The 17303-nt window shown below is 50.3% G+C and overlaps 1 protein-coding gene across 1 annotated transcript in view; it reads left to right on the forward strand.

The window, feature by feature from the left end:
* The first annotated feature begins 9044 nt into the window (after positions 1-9044).
* LOC103261375 (mucin-12-like) overlaps positions 9045-17303 on the forward strand; it is an 11229-nt gene continuing 2970 nt past the window's right edge. The window contains exons 1-10 of the mRNA XM_021712745.1: positions 9045-9258; positions 9496-9675; positions 10174-10341; positions 11024-11125; positions 11671-11798; positions 12144-12208; positions 14831-14979; positions 15310-15381; positions 15471-15633; positions 16591-16752. Of these exons, the coding sequence (XP_021568420.1) occupies positions 9045-9258; positions 9496-9675; positions 10174-10341; positions 11024-11125; positions 11671-11798; positions 12144-12208; positions 14831-14979; positions 15310-15381; positions 15471-15633; positions 16591-16752 (1403 nt within the window). The remainder of the gene's footprint in view (positions 9259-9495; positions 9676-10173; positions 10342-11023; positions 11126-11670; positions 11799-12143; positions 12209-14830; positions 14980-15309; positions 15382-15470; positions 15634-16590; positions 16753-17303) is intronic.

The following is a 17303-nucleotide window of genomic DNA, read 5'->3' on the forward strand; positions in this document are numbered from 1 at the left end:
CTCTCTTGCACGCTGAGTGACCTTGGAAAGTGTTTAATCCTCAGAGCCTCAATTCATGTGTGAAAATAGAAATAGCGATGTCTACCTATTATGGGGAGGCCGACCTTCAGTAACTAAAACAGAGTGTCTGGTAGACTTTCTGGCATTCACGGACTCATTTATTGAAGAAGTTCTCATTGAGCATCTACAGGGTAAGCTGAGCAGGGTGGGCGTGTCCTCTGCTTTCTGCAAAGGCAAAGGCATTCCCTCGGCTGTTGCAGAATCACAGAATTCCAATTGCAGCGTGTCCTGTGACAGGGCAAGTCCGGGAATCGAGTCGGTAGCCAGTAAATGCCAGCTTTCCCATCCCTGTTCCTTCCTGGGAGTCAGTTATGGAGATGACCATAAACTGCTTTTATATGCCTTTTCATTGTTTGACTTGTGACAGCAAACACGGTCTACTTTTATAACTTAAAAAGTCCAGTAAACTTGATGAGTAAACCCAAGAAACTCCTTTTATTTATTTATTTTTTAAAGACGGAAGAAACAACCGGTCGAGTGTCGCCTCCTCCTTGAAGCCTTCCTTGACAAGAGGCGGAGGCAGTGTCCACCCCCTTCCTTGACCCCTGCCCTGCCTTTCTATTGGCCTCTGCGGCCTCTTCGTTGTCCTGGAGGTCTAGGAGCCCCAGTGAGGGGTGGGGGCAGACTTGTCTTTGATCCCAGGGTCCGGCCTGGTCCCTGGGGTCACCAGTCATGGCTTATTGAGCAGAAACTTGAACAAGTGGGCTGGAGACCTAGGAAGTGGTTTTCCTGTGGGTGCATGAAGGGCGAGTGGCTAAGGATTGGGGCTGCCTCTGGGTGAAATACCGAGCATGTGCCCTCAGAGACCGGGAGGGCAGAGGGGTCCCTCACTGAAGGAAGGAGGTATGGGAGAAGAAGGCAGGCTGTGGGAAGTCGTGTGGCCTGGGCTTACTTCGAGCCCTGCCGCCCTCTCCGTGGGGTGGACCAGAGTCCTCGTATGCGTTCTCTCCGACCCTCTTCATACTCAGGACTCAGGGATGCCACCCCCCTCTGCCCTCTGTCCTGAGCTTAGCCTGCCCGTTCCCACTACCATTCTGCTGAATTAGACAAAACTTAACACATAGGCAAGAGGGCTGGGCAAAAGCAGACGTATCTACTGACTTACAAAACAAACAAGCAAAGCTTTCCATCTTTTCCATCAATTTAGATTTCCAAAAATCTTAGCGTTATTGCACCTTTGAGCCGAACTGTCTTAACAATTGGATAGTGCTCTTCCCCTGATGTTTTACCTAGCCAAAGATCCAGAATTGCCGATTAAAGTGACGCTTTTTTTTTTGAGTTGGAGTCTCACTCTGTCGCCCAGACTGGAGTGCAGTGGCCGCTCCCGGCCACCGCAGCCTCGACCCGCTGGGCTCCGGCGATCCTTCCGCCTCAGCCTTCCAAGTAGCTGGAACTACAGGCGCGCGCTACCACGCCCGGCTAATTTTTTGATTTATTGTAGAGAAGAGGTCTCGCCAAGTTGCCCAACCAGGTCTCGAACGCACAGGCTCAGGCAATCCACTCACCTCAGCCTCCCTAGGTGCGGGATTACAGGCTGAGCCACCGAGCCCGGCTTAAGTGACGCATCTTGACTAAGTGTCCAGCCCGCCACCCTGGCCTCCAATCCTGATCCAGCTTCTCGCCTCCACCTATGATTTCCCCTTTCAGGACCCTGTGAAAATGGGCCATTTGGGATAGCGTAGGGTGCCCCTGTCCTGGCGGGCTGCGTGGTCCCCTCTGGCAGGGGCCAAGATCGGCCCTCCTGAAAAGTCAGAAAGTCAGCACCAGGGCGTTTTGGGGACTGATGAGAGTGACAAGGGCCGCACACCCTGTCCTCTCGAGGAACTCCCTTATACACCAGCCTCTAGAATTCCTAATAATGCCTATGCTGATGGCACGACTGCCACAAGTTCTGTCCATATGTAATCTGATTTATCTCCTAGGCAGGATGAATAAGAGCCAGCGATTATAGACCCATCTTACACAGAATAATGAAGTCCTTCATGTATAGTCACTTGCTCTAAGTGGCACAGAGAGGACAGGGCAGCCCCTCCAGTCCGAGCACTGAGCCTGACACACGCAAACTGCTATGGAGCTGTGTTCCTTTGAGTGGGCTGGGACCAGGGTAAAGGAGACACTCCCTGGGCAGGCCATGAAGGCTGCAGTATGGCCTGATAGAGGTAGCAGTATTGCAGGAAGGGTGGCTGGCCCATGTGTATGTAAAGGACGGAAGGAGAATTGTCCATGGTTTGGGTGACTGCCTTGGCTCTCTTGTTCCTCCTGGGACAGTGATACCACAGGGTTAGCAGTCAAGGGGGTCTCGGATGTAAAGGATGAGGAAGAGAGATTTGTCAGACTAAGTATAATCCAGGTGATGGAAGGCGAGTGTACAGTCTGCAAGTCACAGAGTATGAGAAAAGGAATGTGCATGGGGGCATTTGTGTGAGTATAATCTTTCACTAGAATTTATGCTACAGCTTCTGAAAAAATGAACATGTCCCAGTGTGCAGGCAGTTTTGGCTGAGGTATATAAATAAGGTTCTGTACAACCATACAGATTTGTCAAGGCCCACAGCCATGCTACTAACTATTCAGGTCATAAATCACAATCAGTACCCAGAGAGTTGTCTAGTTGTACTTTGCCCCCTAGACAAACTATTCTATTCCACAGAAGAGACAAAGGTCTAGACCACCACTGGAAATTTGTCCAAATCTACAGTGTGTGTGACACTTCCTATAACCCTGAAAGGGAGATTTGAGCTACAATATCATGGGTTGACCAGCTATCTCCCAACCCAGTTGCCTCAGCACTGACTGCCGTTAAAGTCAAGAAGAAATTCACAAATCATAGCACCTTTTCTGATTTTTCTCAACCCACAGTCTCATCAGGAAGTGCCAGTACCACAGGTGATGCCAGTTCTGAACATACATCAAGTCCAAGTGACTTCTTTACCAGTTCCAGTGCCTATGGGCCATCAACCACATTCTCTGTTGTGAAATCTATGGTCACTTCAGCCATCAAAGAAACCTCAGAATACAAACATTCATTGCACACTACAAGTTCTTCTAATTTCTCAAGTCCCGATGGATATTCTGGTACAACCAGCGATGATAAAGGTTCTGTGTCCCCTTCCAGTGTGTCACATGATGGCTCTTCAGCACCAGTTCTCGATGAAGAATCTACAACCATGCAAAGCAGCCCAGGCTTGTCAGACATGACGATGATACCTGACGATTCTTTAACATCAGACCTGGGTGGAGAAATCACAACACATCGAAGTAGTCCAGGCTCACCTACCGCAAGAGTGTCACCTGATGACTCATCACCGCCAGAGCATGATCAAGAATCTACAGCCTTTCAAAGCAGCCCAGGCCCACCACACACAACAGGGCCAGCTGACAGCCCTTCAAAACCAACTGATGGCGAAGAACATACAACTTTCCAGAGTGGTTCGGGCTCATCACACACAAGGACACCTGACCACTCCTCAACACAAGATCTAAGCGAATACTCGATAACCTTCCAGAGCAGTCCAGACTTACCACTGCACACGACACAATTATCTGACCACTCTTCAACACCAAGCGTCAGTAAAGAATCTACAACCTATCAGAGCCATCCAGGGTCATCACACACAACAGTGTCACCTGATGGCTCTTCATCACCAAGTCTTGATGAATATTCTACAACCTTCCAAAGCAGTCCAGGCTCAGTACACACAACAGTATCACCTGACACCTCCCAAACTCAAGTCCTCAGGGAGGAATCTACAACCTTCCAAAGTGGCCCAGGTTCAACTCCTACAATGGTTTTACCTGATACCTATTCAACCTCTGGTCTTGCTGAGGAATCTACAATATTCCAGAGCAGCCCTGGCTCAACTTACACAACACTGTTACCTGACGGCACCACGACCTCAGGCCTTGGTGAGAAATCTACAACTTTTGAAAGCAGCCCAGGCTCATCGAAAACAACAGGGCCTACAGAAGAATCTTCGGTGCCAGGGCCTGGAGAAGAATCTACAGCCTACCAAAGTAGCCCAGCCTCACTGCACACAACAATTCCACATGATGACTCTTCAGCACCAGTTCTCCATGAAGAATCTACAACCATGCAAAGCAGTCCAGGGTTATTAGACACGACAGTGAAACCTGACCATACTTCAGCACCAGGTATAGGTGAAGAATCTATAACATACCAAAATAGTCCAGGGTCACCAACCACAAGACTGTCACCCGACAGCTCCTCAACACCAGACCATGGTGAAGAATCAACAACCTTCAGAAACAGCCCAGACTCACTGTACACAACAATGTTACCTGATGGCTCTATAACATCAGGTTTCAGTGAGGAATCTACAGTCTTCCAAAGCAGTCCAGGCTCACCACACACAACAGTCTCATCTGACAGGTCCCCAACTCCAGGCCTCTGGGAGGAATCCACGACCTTCCATGGAAGCCCATACTCAGTTTACACAACTCTGTTGCCTGACAACTCTACAACCTCAGGTCTCACTGAAGAATCCACAGCCTTCCAAAGCAGCTCAGGCTCACCTCACCCAACAACATCACCTGACAGCTTTACAGCCTCAGGCCTTGATGAAGAATCTACAACCTTTCACAGTAGCCCAGACTCACTACATACAACAGTGTCACATGGTGGATCTTCAACACCACCTCTCAGCGAAGAAACTACAACTTTCCGACGCATCCCAGGCTCACCACACACAGTAGTTTCATCTGACAGGTCCTTAACTCCAGGCCTCTGGGAGGAATCCACAACCTTCTACAGAAACCCAGACTCAATTCACACAACACTGTTACCTGACGGCTCTACAACCAGAGGCCTTAGCAAAGAATCTACAACTTTTCAAAGCAGTCCAGGCTCATCACAAACAACAGTGTCACCCAAAAGCACTCTAACTGCAAGCCTTGGTGAAGAATCTACCACATTCCAAAGCAGCCCAGGCTCAACTGACTCAACAGTGCCTCCTGACATCTCCACAACTCCAGATCTCAGTGAAGAACCCACAACCTTGCACAGCAGACCTGGTTCAGTGTCCATAACAGTGTCTCTTGACAGCTCTGCAACATCAGGGCTTCATGGGGTATCTACAGTTTTCCCAAACAACCCGGGCTCATCACATACAAAAGTCTCACCTGACAGCTCTTCAACACCAGGCCTCTTTGAAGACCCTACAACCGTCCTAAATAGCCCAGGCTCAACTCACACAACAGTGTTCTCTTACAGCTCTCTAAATCCAGGCTTCAGTGAGGAACCTACAAATGCCCAAAGTACTTCAGGCTCATCACACACAACAGTCTCACCTAGAAGCTCTCCAGCCCCAGGTCTCATTGAAGGCTCTACAGCCTTTCAAAGCAACTCAGGCTCAACACACACAACAAGGTCTCCTGACAGCTCTCCAGCCCCAGGCCCTGGTGAAGGATCTACAACTTTCCAAGGCAGCCCGGCATCACCACTCACAACACTGTCACCTGATGGCTATTCAACATTAGGCCTCACTGAACAACCTACCACCTTCCAAAGCAGCCTAGGCTCAACTCATTCAACAATGTCTCTTGACCTCTCCACAACCCTGGGTCTCAGTGAAAAATCCACAACATTGCACAGCAGACCAGGCTCAACCTCCACAACAGTGTCTCTTGACAGCTCTACAACGCCAGATCTCAGTTCCAAATCGACAACCTACCAAGGCAACCCTGGCTCAGCACACACTATGGTGTCACCTGGCAGCTCTTCAACACCAAGTCTCCTTGAACAATCTACAGCCTTCCAGAGTAATGCAGCCTCAAAACACACAACAGGGTCAGCTGATGACTCTTCCACACCAGGTCTCAGTGAACGACCTACTGCCTTCCAAAGCAGCCCGGGCTCAACTCACTCAACAGTGTTTCTTGATCTCACCACAACACTGGGTCTCAGTGAAGAATCTACAACATTGTACAGCAGGCCAGCTTCAACTTCCACAACACTGTCACCCGAGAGATTCTCAACTCCAATTCTTGGTGAAAAATCTACAACCTTCCAAAGCAGTCCTGGCTCACCATACACTATAGTGTCACCTGACAGCTCTTCAACACCAAGCCTCTTTGAACTATCTACAGCCTTCCAGAGTAGTATAAGCTCAAAACACACAGCAGTGTCAGCTGATGGCTCTTCAACACCAAGCTTCACTGAAGAATCTACCACTTTCCATAGCAGCCAAAGCTCAACTCATTCAATACTGTCTCCTGACTTCTCCACAGTTCCAGGTCTCAGTGAGGAATCCACAACCTTGGAGAGCAGGCCAGGCTCAATGTCCACCAAGTTTTCTCTTGACAGCTTTACAACACCAGACCTCAGTGAACCACCTACCACCGTCCAAAGCAGCCCTGGCTCAACACACTCAGCAGTGGCTCCTGACATCTCCACAACTCCAGATCTCAGTGAAGAATCCACAACCTTGCAGAGCACACCTGGTTCAATGTTCACAACAGTGTCACCTGAGAGCTTCTCCATCACAGTTCTTGGTGACAAATCTACAACCTTCGAAAGCAACTCTGGATCACCACGTACAACTCTGTCACTTGGCAGCTCTACAATATCAGGATTTGGTGGGGAATCTACAACCACCCAAGGCAGTTCAGGCTCTACTTATACAACAGTGTCACCTGAGAGCTCTCTAACTCCAGTCCTTGGTGACAAATCTACAACCTTCCAAAGCAGTCCTGGCTCACCATACACTATAGTGTCACCTGACAGCTCTTCAACACCAAGCCTCTTTGAACTATCTACAGCCTTTCAGAATAGTATAAGCTCAAAACACACAACAGTGTCAGCTGATGGCACTTCAACACCAAGCTTCACTGAAGAATCTACCACTTTCCATAGCAGCCAAAGCTCAACTCATTCAATACTGTCTCCTGACTTCTCCACAGTTCCAGGTCTCAGTGAGGAATCCACAACCTTGTACAACAGACCAGGCTCAGTGTCCACAGAGTTGACTCTTGACAGCTTAACAACACTAGATCTCAGTTACAAATCTACAACCTTCCAAAGCAGCCCTGGCTCAGCACATACTATGGTGTCACCTGACAGTTCTTCAACACCAGGGCTCGATGAGGAATCTACAACCATCCAAGGCATTTCAGGCTCAACTTCCACAACAGTGTTGCCCGACAGTTCTCCAACTGCAGTCCTTGGTGACAAATCTACAACCTTTGAAAGCAGCCCTGGATCACCAGACACTACAATGTCACCTGACAGCTCTTCAAAACCAGGCATTCTTGAACAATCTACAGCCTTCCAGAGTAGTGCAGGCTCAAAACACACAACGGTGTCAGCTTATGGCTCTTCAACACCAGGCCTCAGTGAATCACCTAACACCTTCCAAACCAGTCCAGGCTCAACACACTCAGCAGTGGCTCCTGACATCTCCACAACTCCAGATCTCAGTGAAGAATCCACAACCTTGCAGAGTAGACCTGGTTCAATGTCCACAATAGTGTCACCTGAGAGTTTCTCCACCCCAGTTCTTGGTGAGAAATCTACAACCTTCAAAAGCAGCCTTGGATCACCACATACAACTCTGTCACTTGGCAGCTCTACAATATCAGGATTTGGTGAGGAATCTACAACCACCCAACGCAGTTCAGGCTCAACTTCCACAACAGTGTCACCCGACAGCTCTCTAACTGCAGTCATTGGTGACAAATCTACAACCTTCCAAAGCAGCCCTGGATCACTAGACACTACAGTGTCACCTGACAGCTCTACAATACCAGGATTTGGTGAGGAATCTACAACCACCCAAGGCAGTTCAGGTTCTACTTATACAACAGTTTCACCTGACAGTTCTCTAACTCCAGTCCTTGGTGACAAATCTACAACCTTCCAAAGCAGCCCTGGATCACTAGACACTACAGTTTTACCTGACAGCTCTACAATACCAGGATTTGGTGAAGATTCTACAACCACCCAAGGCAGTTCAGATTCAGCTTTCACAACAGTGTCGCCTGACAGCTCTCTAACTGCAGTCCTTGGTGACAAATCTACAACCTTCCAAAGCAGCCCTGGCTCAAAATACTCTACAGTGTCACCTGACAGCTCTTCAACACCAGACGTCCTTGAGCAATCCACAACCTTCCAGAGCAGCACAGCCTCAAAACACACAACAGTGTCAGCTGATGGCTCTTCAACACAAGGTCTCAGTGAACAACCTACCATCTTCCAAAGCAGACCAGGCTCACCACACTCGACAGTGTTTCTTGATCTCTCCACAATGCCGGGACTAAGTGAAAAATCTACAACATTGCACATCAGGCCTGGTTCAACATCCACAACAGTGTCACTTGAGAGTTCCTCAACCCTAGTTCTTGATGACAAATCTACAACCTTTCAAAGCAGCCCTGGCTCACCACATACAACTGTGTCACTTGACAGTTCTACAACACCAGGGCTTGGTGAGGTATCTACAACCTTCCAGAGTAGTTCAGACTCAACTTCCAAAACAGTGTCACCCAAGAGATCCTCAACCCCAGGTCTCGGTGACAAATCTACCACCTTCCAAAGCAACCCAGACTTACCACATACAACTCTGTCACTTGGGAGCTCTACAATACCAAGGGTCAATGTGGAATCTACTATCACCCAAGACAATTCAGGCTCAACTTCCACAACAGTGTCATCTGACAGCTCTCTAACTCCAGTCCTTGGTGACAAATCTACAACCTTCCAAAGCAGCCCTGGCTTACCAAACACTACGTTGTCACCTGACAGCTCTTCAACACCAGGCCTCCTTGAACAATCTACAGCCTTCCAGAGTAGTGCAGGCTCAAAACACACAACGGTGTCAGCTGATGGCTCTTCAACACCAGGCCTCAGTGAATCACCTAACACCTTCCAAACCAGTCCAGGCTCAACACACTCAGCAGTGGCTCCTGACATCTCCACAACTCCAGATCTCAGTGAAGAATCCACAACCTTGCGGAGCAGACCTGGTTCAATGTCCACAACAATATCATCTGAGAGCTTCTCCACTCCAGTTCTTGGTGACAAATCTACAGCCTTTGAAAGCAGCCCTGGATCACCACATACAACTCTGTCACTTGGCAGCTCTACAATATCAGGATTTGGTGGGGAATCTACAACCACCCAAGGCAGTTCAGGCTCTACTTATACAACAGTGTCACCTGAGAGCTCTCTAACTCCAGTCCTTGGTGACAAATCTACAACCTTCCAAAGCAGCCCTGGCTCACCATACACTACATTGTCACCTGACAGCTCAACACCAGGCCTCCTTGAACAATCTACAGTCGTCCAGAGTAGTGCAGCCTCAAAACACACAACAGTGTCAGCTGATGGCTCTTCAACGCCAAGCTTAATTGAAGAATCTACCACTTTCCATAGCAGCCAAGGCTCAACTCACTCAATAGTGTCTCCTGACTTCTCCACAGTTCCAGGTCTCAGTGCAGAATCCACAACCTTGTACAGCAGGCCAGGTTCAACATCCACAGAGTTGACTCTTGACAGCTTTACAACACCAGATCTCAGTTACAAATCTACAACCTTCCAAAGCAGCCCTGGCTCAGCACACACTATGGTTCCGCCTGACAGCTCTTCAACACCAGGTCTCGGTGAGGAATCTACAACCACCCAAGGCAGTTCAGGCTCTATTTATACGACAGTGTCATCTGACAGCTCTCTAACTGCAGTCCTTGGTGACAAATCTACAACCTTCCAAAGCAGCCCTAGCTCAGCACACACTACGGTGTCACCTGACAGCTCTTCAGCACCAGGCCTCCCTGAACAATCTACAGTCTTCCATAGCAGCCAAGGCTCAACTCTCTCAGTAGCATCTCCTGACCTCTCCCCAGTCCCAGGTCCCAGTGAAGAATCCACAACTTTGCACAGCAGACCTGGTTCAATGTCCACAACAGTGTCTCTTGACAGCTCTGCAACAGCAGATCCCAGTGACACATCTACAAGCTTCCAAAGCAGCCCTGGCTCACCACACACAACAATCTTACCTGACAACTTTTCAACACCAGGCCTCTTTGAAGAGCCTACAACTGTCCTAAAAGGCCCAGGCTCAACACACACAATGCTGTCCCCTTACAGCTCTCTAACTCCAGGCTTCAGTGAGGATCCTACAAATGCCCAAGGCACTTCAGACTCATCACAACCAACAGCCTCTCCCAGGAGCTTTCCAACCTCAGGTCTCCTTGAAGGATCTACAGCTTTCCAAAGCAGTCCAGGCTCAACACCTACAACAGTGTCTGCTGAAAGTTCCCTGGCCCCAGGCCTTGGTGAAGGATCTACAACCTTCCAGGGCAGCCCAGGCTCGCCACACACAATTGTGTCCACTTACAGCTCCCAAACCTCACTCACGGATTCAGCCATCACTGGCTTCTCCTCCAGGACTGTCTCTGAGGCTTCTTCGTCCATTACGACTTCTCCTGGGTTATTTCCTCCTCTGTCTTCCACGTCACTTGTCTCTACTGGCTCTCCAGCTCCTGGGCTTGAAGCCACTTCAAGTCGTCATCTGTCAATCACCAACACCCGCATGACTATCATGACGGTCTCTTCTTCAACTATGACGCCAGGTGAGTTCCTTCTATGAACCTCTCCTGTCTGTGTTTTATCAGCATCCTAGTCTTCTTTGACCTTTTCAAGGTCTTGTTTCATCTTCCAATGCTTTCTCCTCACCAGTATACATCATCCTCGTTGACAGATTTGTCCTCTTTGATTTGAAGGGGTCTTTTTCCTTTGCTTGACCTCTTGTGTCTCTTGTTTCCTTACTCCCTGCTATTTCTTCTCCTTTTCTTACTATCTCCTGGGGATGGTAACAGAGGGCTCTTCATTGCTGCATGACCATCTGGTCCCTCTTTAGTGCAATGCTGAATGATGGAACCTGGCATGGGAGTCAGTGTTTTTGTCCCTTGGGCTTCTTTGGTGATTGCTGTGAATTCTCTCCTCCCACAGGGCAATGCCAGGATGGAAAAACATGGAATGGAAAAGAGTGTGTCTGTCCCCAGGGCTACTTTGATCACCTGTGTCTGTCCCCATTGGAATACTTCTACATAGGTAAAGACCTTTTCTGGGACCTGCAGCTCTATTCTATTGAAGCTGTAGATCCTTTAAGGAGACCTGAGGTTGGAAAGCTCCTGGGAGAGGCTGATGCTTGTGATGAGTCTGAAGTGCTTTGGGCATTTGTAGGATCCTCAAAAATTGGATGGCAGCATTGGAAGGACCAGCCACTTGCCATTGCTTCATTGTGTGAGTGGAGGGGATGACGGGACTTTCCCAGGCCACATTGCAGGTGGAACATTGATGGACCTTTCATCTCTGCCTTCAGGGTCCTTGTCACCAGCCCCTCTCATCAGGAGGCTTCCATCCCTACCCTTCCTGGAGACTGTCACTGGGTTCTGTCTCTCTGCATCCTGGCCACTTGCTTTTCACCGTTTTGAGAGAGAGGGGACAAGTCTCAGGGGCTCTTGCCTTCCTCTTCAGTTTCCACCCTCTCCCACCCATTACCTTCACCTCCAAGACACCAACAGGCAGAGAATTACCCTCTGGGGAGACATTACCGGGAGGTTGCTGGCTCACGCATGTGTGGTCTGCTCCCACAGAAACCCCGGAAAAAATCAACGCCACTTTAGGTGTGACAGTGAAAGTGACTCACAGGAATTTCACAGAAGACCTGAATGACATCACCTCCATGGCATACTGGAATTTCACTAAACTATTCAGGAGCTGGGTAAGAGCAGGGCAGCCCAGCATCACCAGATTCCCCAGGGTGATGTCCCACGTGAAAAGGCACGTGCGGGTCATCCTGACTTAGTGGTCTGGGTCCCTCAGCTCATGGAGCCCCTTCGTTTCCCTGAGTCCTGAGAGGGGGTCCTCTGAGGGCTTTGGTCCTCGAACCCCACCCAGCCTCCCCATATCCTGGCACAGGAAGCTTCCTGTGCTTGTCCTTTCTCCTTCCTGAGGGCTCATACGTGGGCTCCACAGAAGGGAGCCTGGGCTGCCCTGAGGTGGGGAACAGAGGTCTCTGCTCGCTTCAGCCCTGTGTGAATGAGCTCAGCCGCCTTGTTTCTTTCAGATGGATGAAGTTTACACGGGCATTGACCTTCCCCAGTATAAAGGCGTGATCATTAGGAGATTGCTGTGAGTATATGGGGAGCAGGTTTATGGTTTTGGGGAGCCCCCTCTATCCTTGCTCACCTGTCTCCTCCTACCATGAATGGTCAGGGTGTCAGTACCTGGTTGGGCCAGAGGGGCAGGCAGCCCCTAGGCAGCACCTGAGGGCCTGAGACCATTCATTCATTCATTCATTCATTCATTCATTCATTATCATTCATCTCCTCAACATACATTTATTAAAAGCCAGCCATGTGCTAGGTGCTGGGAACACAGTAGCCCCAGTCTTCCTGGAGTTCAGAGTGGCAAAACACAGCCCACAAAAGTGGCTGGACAGTCTGCTTAGAGTTATGGTCAGGGACCCACAGCATGTCATGGGAGCGGTTCCCAAAACAAGCTTGATGAGACAGAGAGAATTCTTCCTGGAAAATGTGACAATGAAGCCCAGGCTCGAAGAATGAGAAGTAATGAGCCAGGGGAAGGGGGAAAGAGAACTGCAGCAGAGGGAGCGGTGAGGGCAGATTCCAGGAACCTAACGGTATTCAGAACAGCTGGCAGCTTGAGGGCAAAGGGGTTGTCATGGGAGAGGAGGTTGCAAAAATGACCGGTGCCAAGTTAGACTTTAGGCAGCAACGATTTGGGCCCACAAGGGATAGTATCTGATCTGCAGTGTAGAAAGCTCGGTCTGGCTGAGAATGCATGGAGAGGGACGGATCTACACTGAAGGCGATAATGGCCCAGAACAGAGAGGTGACAGTGCAGGAGAAGAGGTGCCCGGTGTAAAAGGCCTTTGGGAGGCAGGACCTGCGGATCGCAAGGATTCGTTGTGGGAGAGGAGAGAGGGAAGAGTGAGGAGGGATGGGAGACTTCTGGGCTGTGCTGGGCCGAGGGATATCAAGAGGGTAGCATGGGACAGGAGACGTTGGGTCCCGTGTGAGTCGTGTCAGGCTTCGAGCACCTGGGGCCCCAGCCTAGGAGTGGTTGAGTGACAGAGCAGCAGAGAATGTGCTCTGAGGGGTCTCAGGGGAGACACTGGAAGGAGATGGCCCCAGGGGTGGTCATGGCATAGGAATGCAGGTCTCCCAGGAAAGGAGCTGCAGAGCACCAGAATTTAAGAGGCAGGTGGGGCCTCCAGTGGACAGGGAAGAGGCAGCCAGAGGGGTGGCAAAGAGGCCTCGAGGGTGTTGTGGGAGGGGGGAGCGCCACCCTGTCCAAGAACACTGGGTCTCTTGTGAAAAGGCTCCAACGCCACGCACCTCCGCCCCACCTCACCCCCTGGCCAGCACTGGCACACTGGTTTCCTGTTCCATTTTGCCACAGGATTTTGTTGGTCTGAGTCCTTCTGAGTCCTGTGGCCGACCTCTCTTTCGAGAGGACAGTGACAGCTGACTTACCTTTTCTCAAAACCTTTCCCCTCCGCAGCATCTGAACTGGAATCCTAGGTTTCTTTTTTTTTCCTCCCAAGACAAGGTCTCATTCTGTTGCCCAGGCTGGAATGTGGTGGCCCCATCACAGCTCACTGTAACCTGGAACTCCTGGGCTCAAGCCACCCTCTTGCCTCTGCTGTGCTCCCCCTACCCCCTCATCCCTGCCTCCCAAGGTGCTGGGGTTACAGGTGTGAGCCATCCCGCCTGGCCAAAGATCCTACATTTCTCAGGTGGCCTCGGATTTCTTCCTTTTTAAAAACTCAATTATTTGGTTTTAAAACATAATCCAAGGGTCTATCTTTTTTCATCAAAAACTTTTTATTGTAGTAAAATAACCCACAGTATAAATTTACCATTTTAATCTATTTCACTGCCTAGTTCAATGACATTAAGTACATTCATATGTATGTGTAATCATCCCCACCATCCATCTCTAGAACTTTTTCATCTGGCCGAACTGAAACTCTGCACCCATTAAACACTAATCCCCATTCCCCTTCCCCCAGCCCCCGGCAACCACCATTCTGCCTTCTGTCTCTATGAATCTGATTGCTCTAGGAACTCATATAAATGGAGTCACATAACATCTGTTCTTTTGTAACTGCCTTGTTTCACTTAGTGTAATATCTTCAATGTTGTGGCATGTGTTGGAACGTCCTTCCTTTTTAAGGCAGAATAATATTCCATTGTAGGTATACACCACATTTTGTTGGTCCATTCACCTGTCAATGGACACTTGGGTTGCTTCCATATTTTGCCTATTGTGAGGAATGCTGCCATGAACATGGATGTGCAAATATCTGTTCAGGACCCTGCTTTATACCCAGAAGTGGAATTGCTGGGTGTTATAGTAATTGTATTTTTTATCTTTTGAGGAAGGGCTGTGCTCTTCTCCACAGCAGCTGCACCATTTTATATCCCCGTCAGCAGTGCATAAGAGTTCCAATTTCTCTACATCCTCACCCAAGAGCCTCTATTTTTAGAGAGAGGAGTGTCGCTCCTTGGCATTTGTTGTGATCACTGGTGTTTCAGGATCTGAAATTGTTTTGATCTGCCGCCTCCCTCTGGGTTGCTAGCCACTTGAGGGAAGAGTCTATATTCTTTCCTACCTCTGGGTCGCATGGCTGCTTTATTTCGTACCACCGCTCTGGCTGCTTGGGCTCCATTTGCTGGGTGGGTCCGGGTGGGTGACACGAGATGAAACAAAAACTTGGGCTTCCAGCAATGGCAGCATCGTGGTGAAAAACGACGTCGTCCTGGAGGCAAACTACACTGCAGAGTATCAGGAACTATTTGCAAGCCTTGCTGAGATTGTAAAGGCCAAGATTATGAATGAAACCAGAATTCCTATTGATCCTAGCTTATGCCAAGGTAGGCCCACCTAAAACCCTTGGCACTGGTGGAAAAGGAGGTCTTGCCCTCCACCCTCCCCTGTCTCTCCTTTTTCCTGGAACTCCCGAGATTTCCACGATAGAAATCCAGAACCAGGCCCGTGGTGCCTTCTCCAAGCCCATGCTGCTCCCCACAGGCTGAGGTTGTCACCCACCCTCACGTCCCCAGCCAAGCCTGCCAAGGTTCAAGACCCTGCTGGCATTGGCCCAGGGGAGGGCACAGTATGAAAGGCCAAGGAGGCCTGGCTACCCCCTGGGAGGCAGAGGGAAGCTCTTCTCTTCAGCCTGTCTTCCCACCTACCCTTGGCAGACAACTCCATACTGTGCTACAGTGGGGACACCATCGTGGATGAAGGGGTCAAGCTGGGCTTTGACTTCCAGGGTAAGCAGCCGCGTGGAGCGTGGGCACTGAAGGCGGGGGTTGGGGTGCCTTAGCCAGGCTGATGCGTGCTGCCCACCCCTCTTCCCCAGAGCAATGCACGCGGAAGGCTGCCAAGGATTATGCCCCGTTTTACTATGTGGATGTCTTGGCTGGGAAGCTGACCTGTGTGACCAGGTGCACCCTGGGGACAAAGTCGAAACTGAACTGTAACCAGGGCAAGTGCCAGCTGCAGCGCAGTGGCCCCCGCTGCCTGTGAGTACCCCCAAACCTAGCGTCCACCTCTCACGGTTGTAGGCTACCCCTCCCCCACCATCACCCCGGGGTGGGGGCTGGGTAGAGCTTGGAAGGTGCCTCCTGCACACCCCTCTTTCTTCTGCCCTGGTCTCCCATCGCCCCATGGGAGTGAGGGGTGGGTGGGTGCAGATTATAGTTATGCATGTCCAAGGGCTGAGCAAGCCCCTTTCTGGGAAAGTTCATACTATCAATTTCTAAACCTATCTCGCTCATTAATTTCCCTTACGTCACCTCAGCCACGATGCCCTTATCACCTTTAGCTGTAGCCAAGTCCGTGAGACCGTAAGTTAAAGTACTAAATATAAAACATGATAGCAGGCTCACTGCTGGCAACAGGTGGCAACTGCTTAGAGATTAGATGGGTAAACAGCATGTGTCTGGGACGAGGCACCCAACACTCTGAGCCCCAGTCATTCTGTATTTTCTTTTCTTTTTCTTTTTTGAGTTGAAGTCTCACTCTGTCACCCAGACTGGAGTGCCGCGGCCGCTCCCGGCCACCGCAGCCACTGCTGGACTCCGGCGATCCTTCCAAGTAGCCGGAATTACAAGTGCGCGCTACCACACCCGGCTGATTTTTTGATTTATTGTAGAGATGAGGTCTCGCTGCCCAGGCGGGGTCTCGAACCCGCGGGCTCAGGCCATCCACTCACCTCAGCCTCCCAAAGGTGTGGGATGACAGGCTGAGCCACCGAGCCCGGCCATTCTGTATTTTCAATCTACAGCCTTTGGGTCCCACAGCCCTTCAGCACCCGTCAGCCTTAGGGAGTCAGGGTCTCACGCTCCCCGGACACCAAGCACCAGCCCTCAAGAGTGAGGAAGAGCCAGTTTCCTGTGCTCCAGACATTGTTTTTTGCTTTGGGGATACGGAGTGTGAGAGGAGCCAATGGGCCAGCCCGAGCTTGTCTGTGTCCCCAGATGCCTAAATACAGACACACACTGGTACTGGGGAGAGACCTGTGAATGGAGCACCAGCAAGAGCCTCGTGTACGGGATTGTGGGGGCCGTGGTGGCCGTGCTGCTGGTCACAGTGGTGGTCCTGGTCATCTTCCTCAGCCGGTCCCAGAGAAAACTGCACAGGTGAGCTTGTGGGGCTAGCACTGCGGCCCCAGAAGGAGGGGACAGACAGGAAGCAGGGATCCCAGCAGCCACCCTCTGAATATCCCAAGGTTCTGCTCCTCCCAGCCCAGCATCAGAGAGGTCAGCCAAGGCCATATGGGGTGCCCGGCCCCTCCCGGGCCTGAATATGGCAAAGAGCAGCCTTCTGATCTGTCACTTGGCAGAATACTTTAGTCTATTTTGTGTTGCTACAACAGAATAATACACACTGGGGCATGGCATCGATAAGTAATAGAAGCTTCTTAGGCTCACAGTTCTGGAGGTTAGGAAATCCAAGACGGAGGAGCCACATCTTAGAGTGTCTTCTAGCTGTGTCATGACACAGTGGAGAGCCCCACATAGAGAGAGAGAGCAAGAGAGGGCCAAACTCACCTTTATAACAAACCCACTCTCTCAACAGCAACATGAATCCATTCTGAGGGTGGAGCCCTCGTGACCGAATCCCCCCCCCCTTTTTTTTTTGAGTTGGAATTTCACTCTGTCACCCAGACTGGAGTGCAGTGGCCGCTCCC

The sequence above is a fragment of the Carlito syrichta genome, unplaced genomic scaffold (genome assembly GCF_000164805.1).
Source record: "Carlito syrichta isolate Samal-C Ts95f unplaced genomic scaffold, Tarsius_syrichta-2.0.1 Scaffold90633, whole genome shotgun sequence".
Lineage (NCBI taxonomy): Eukaryota > Metazoa > Chordata > Mammalia > Primates > Tarsiidae > Carlito > Carlito syrichta.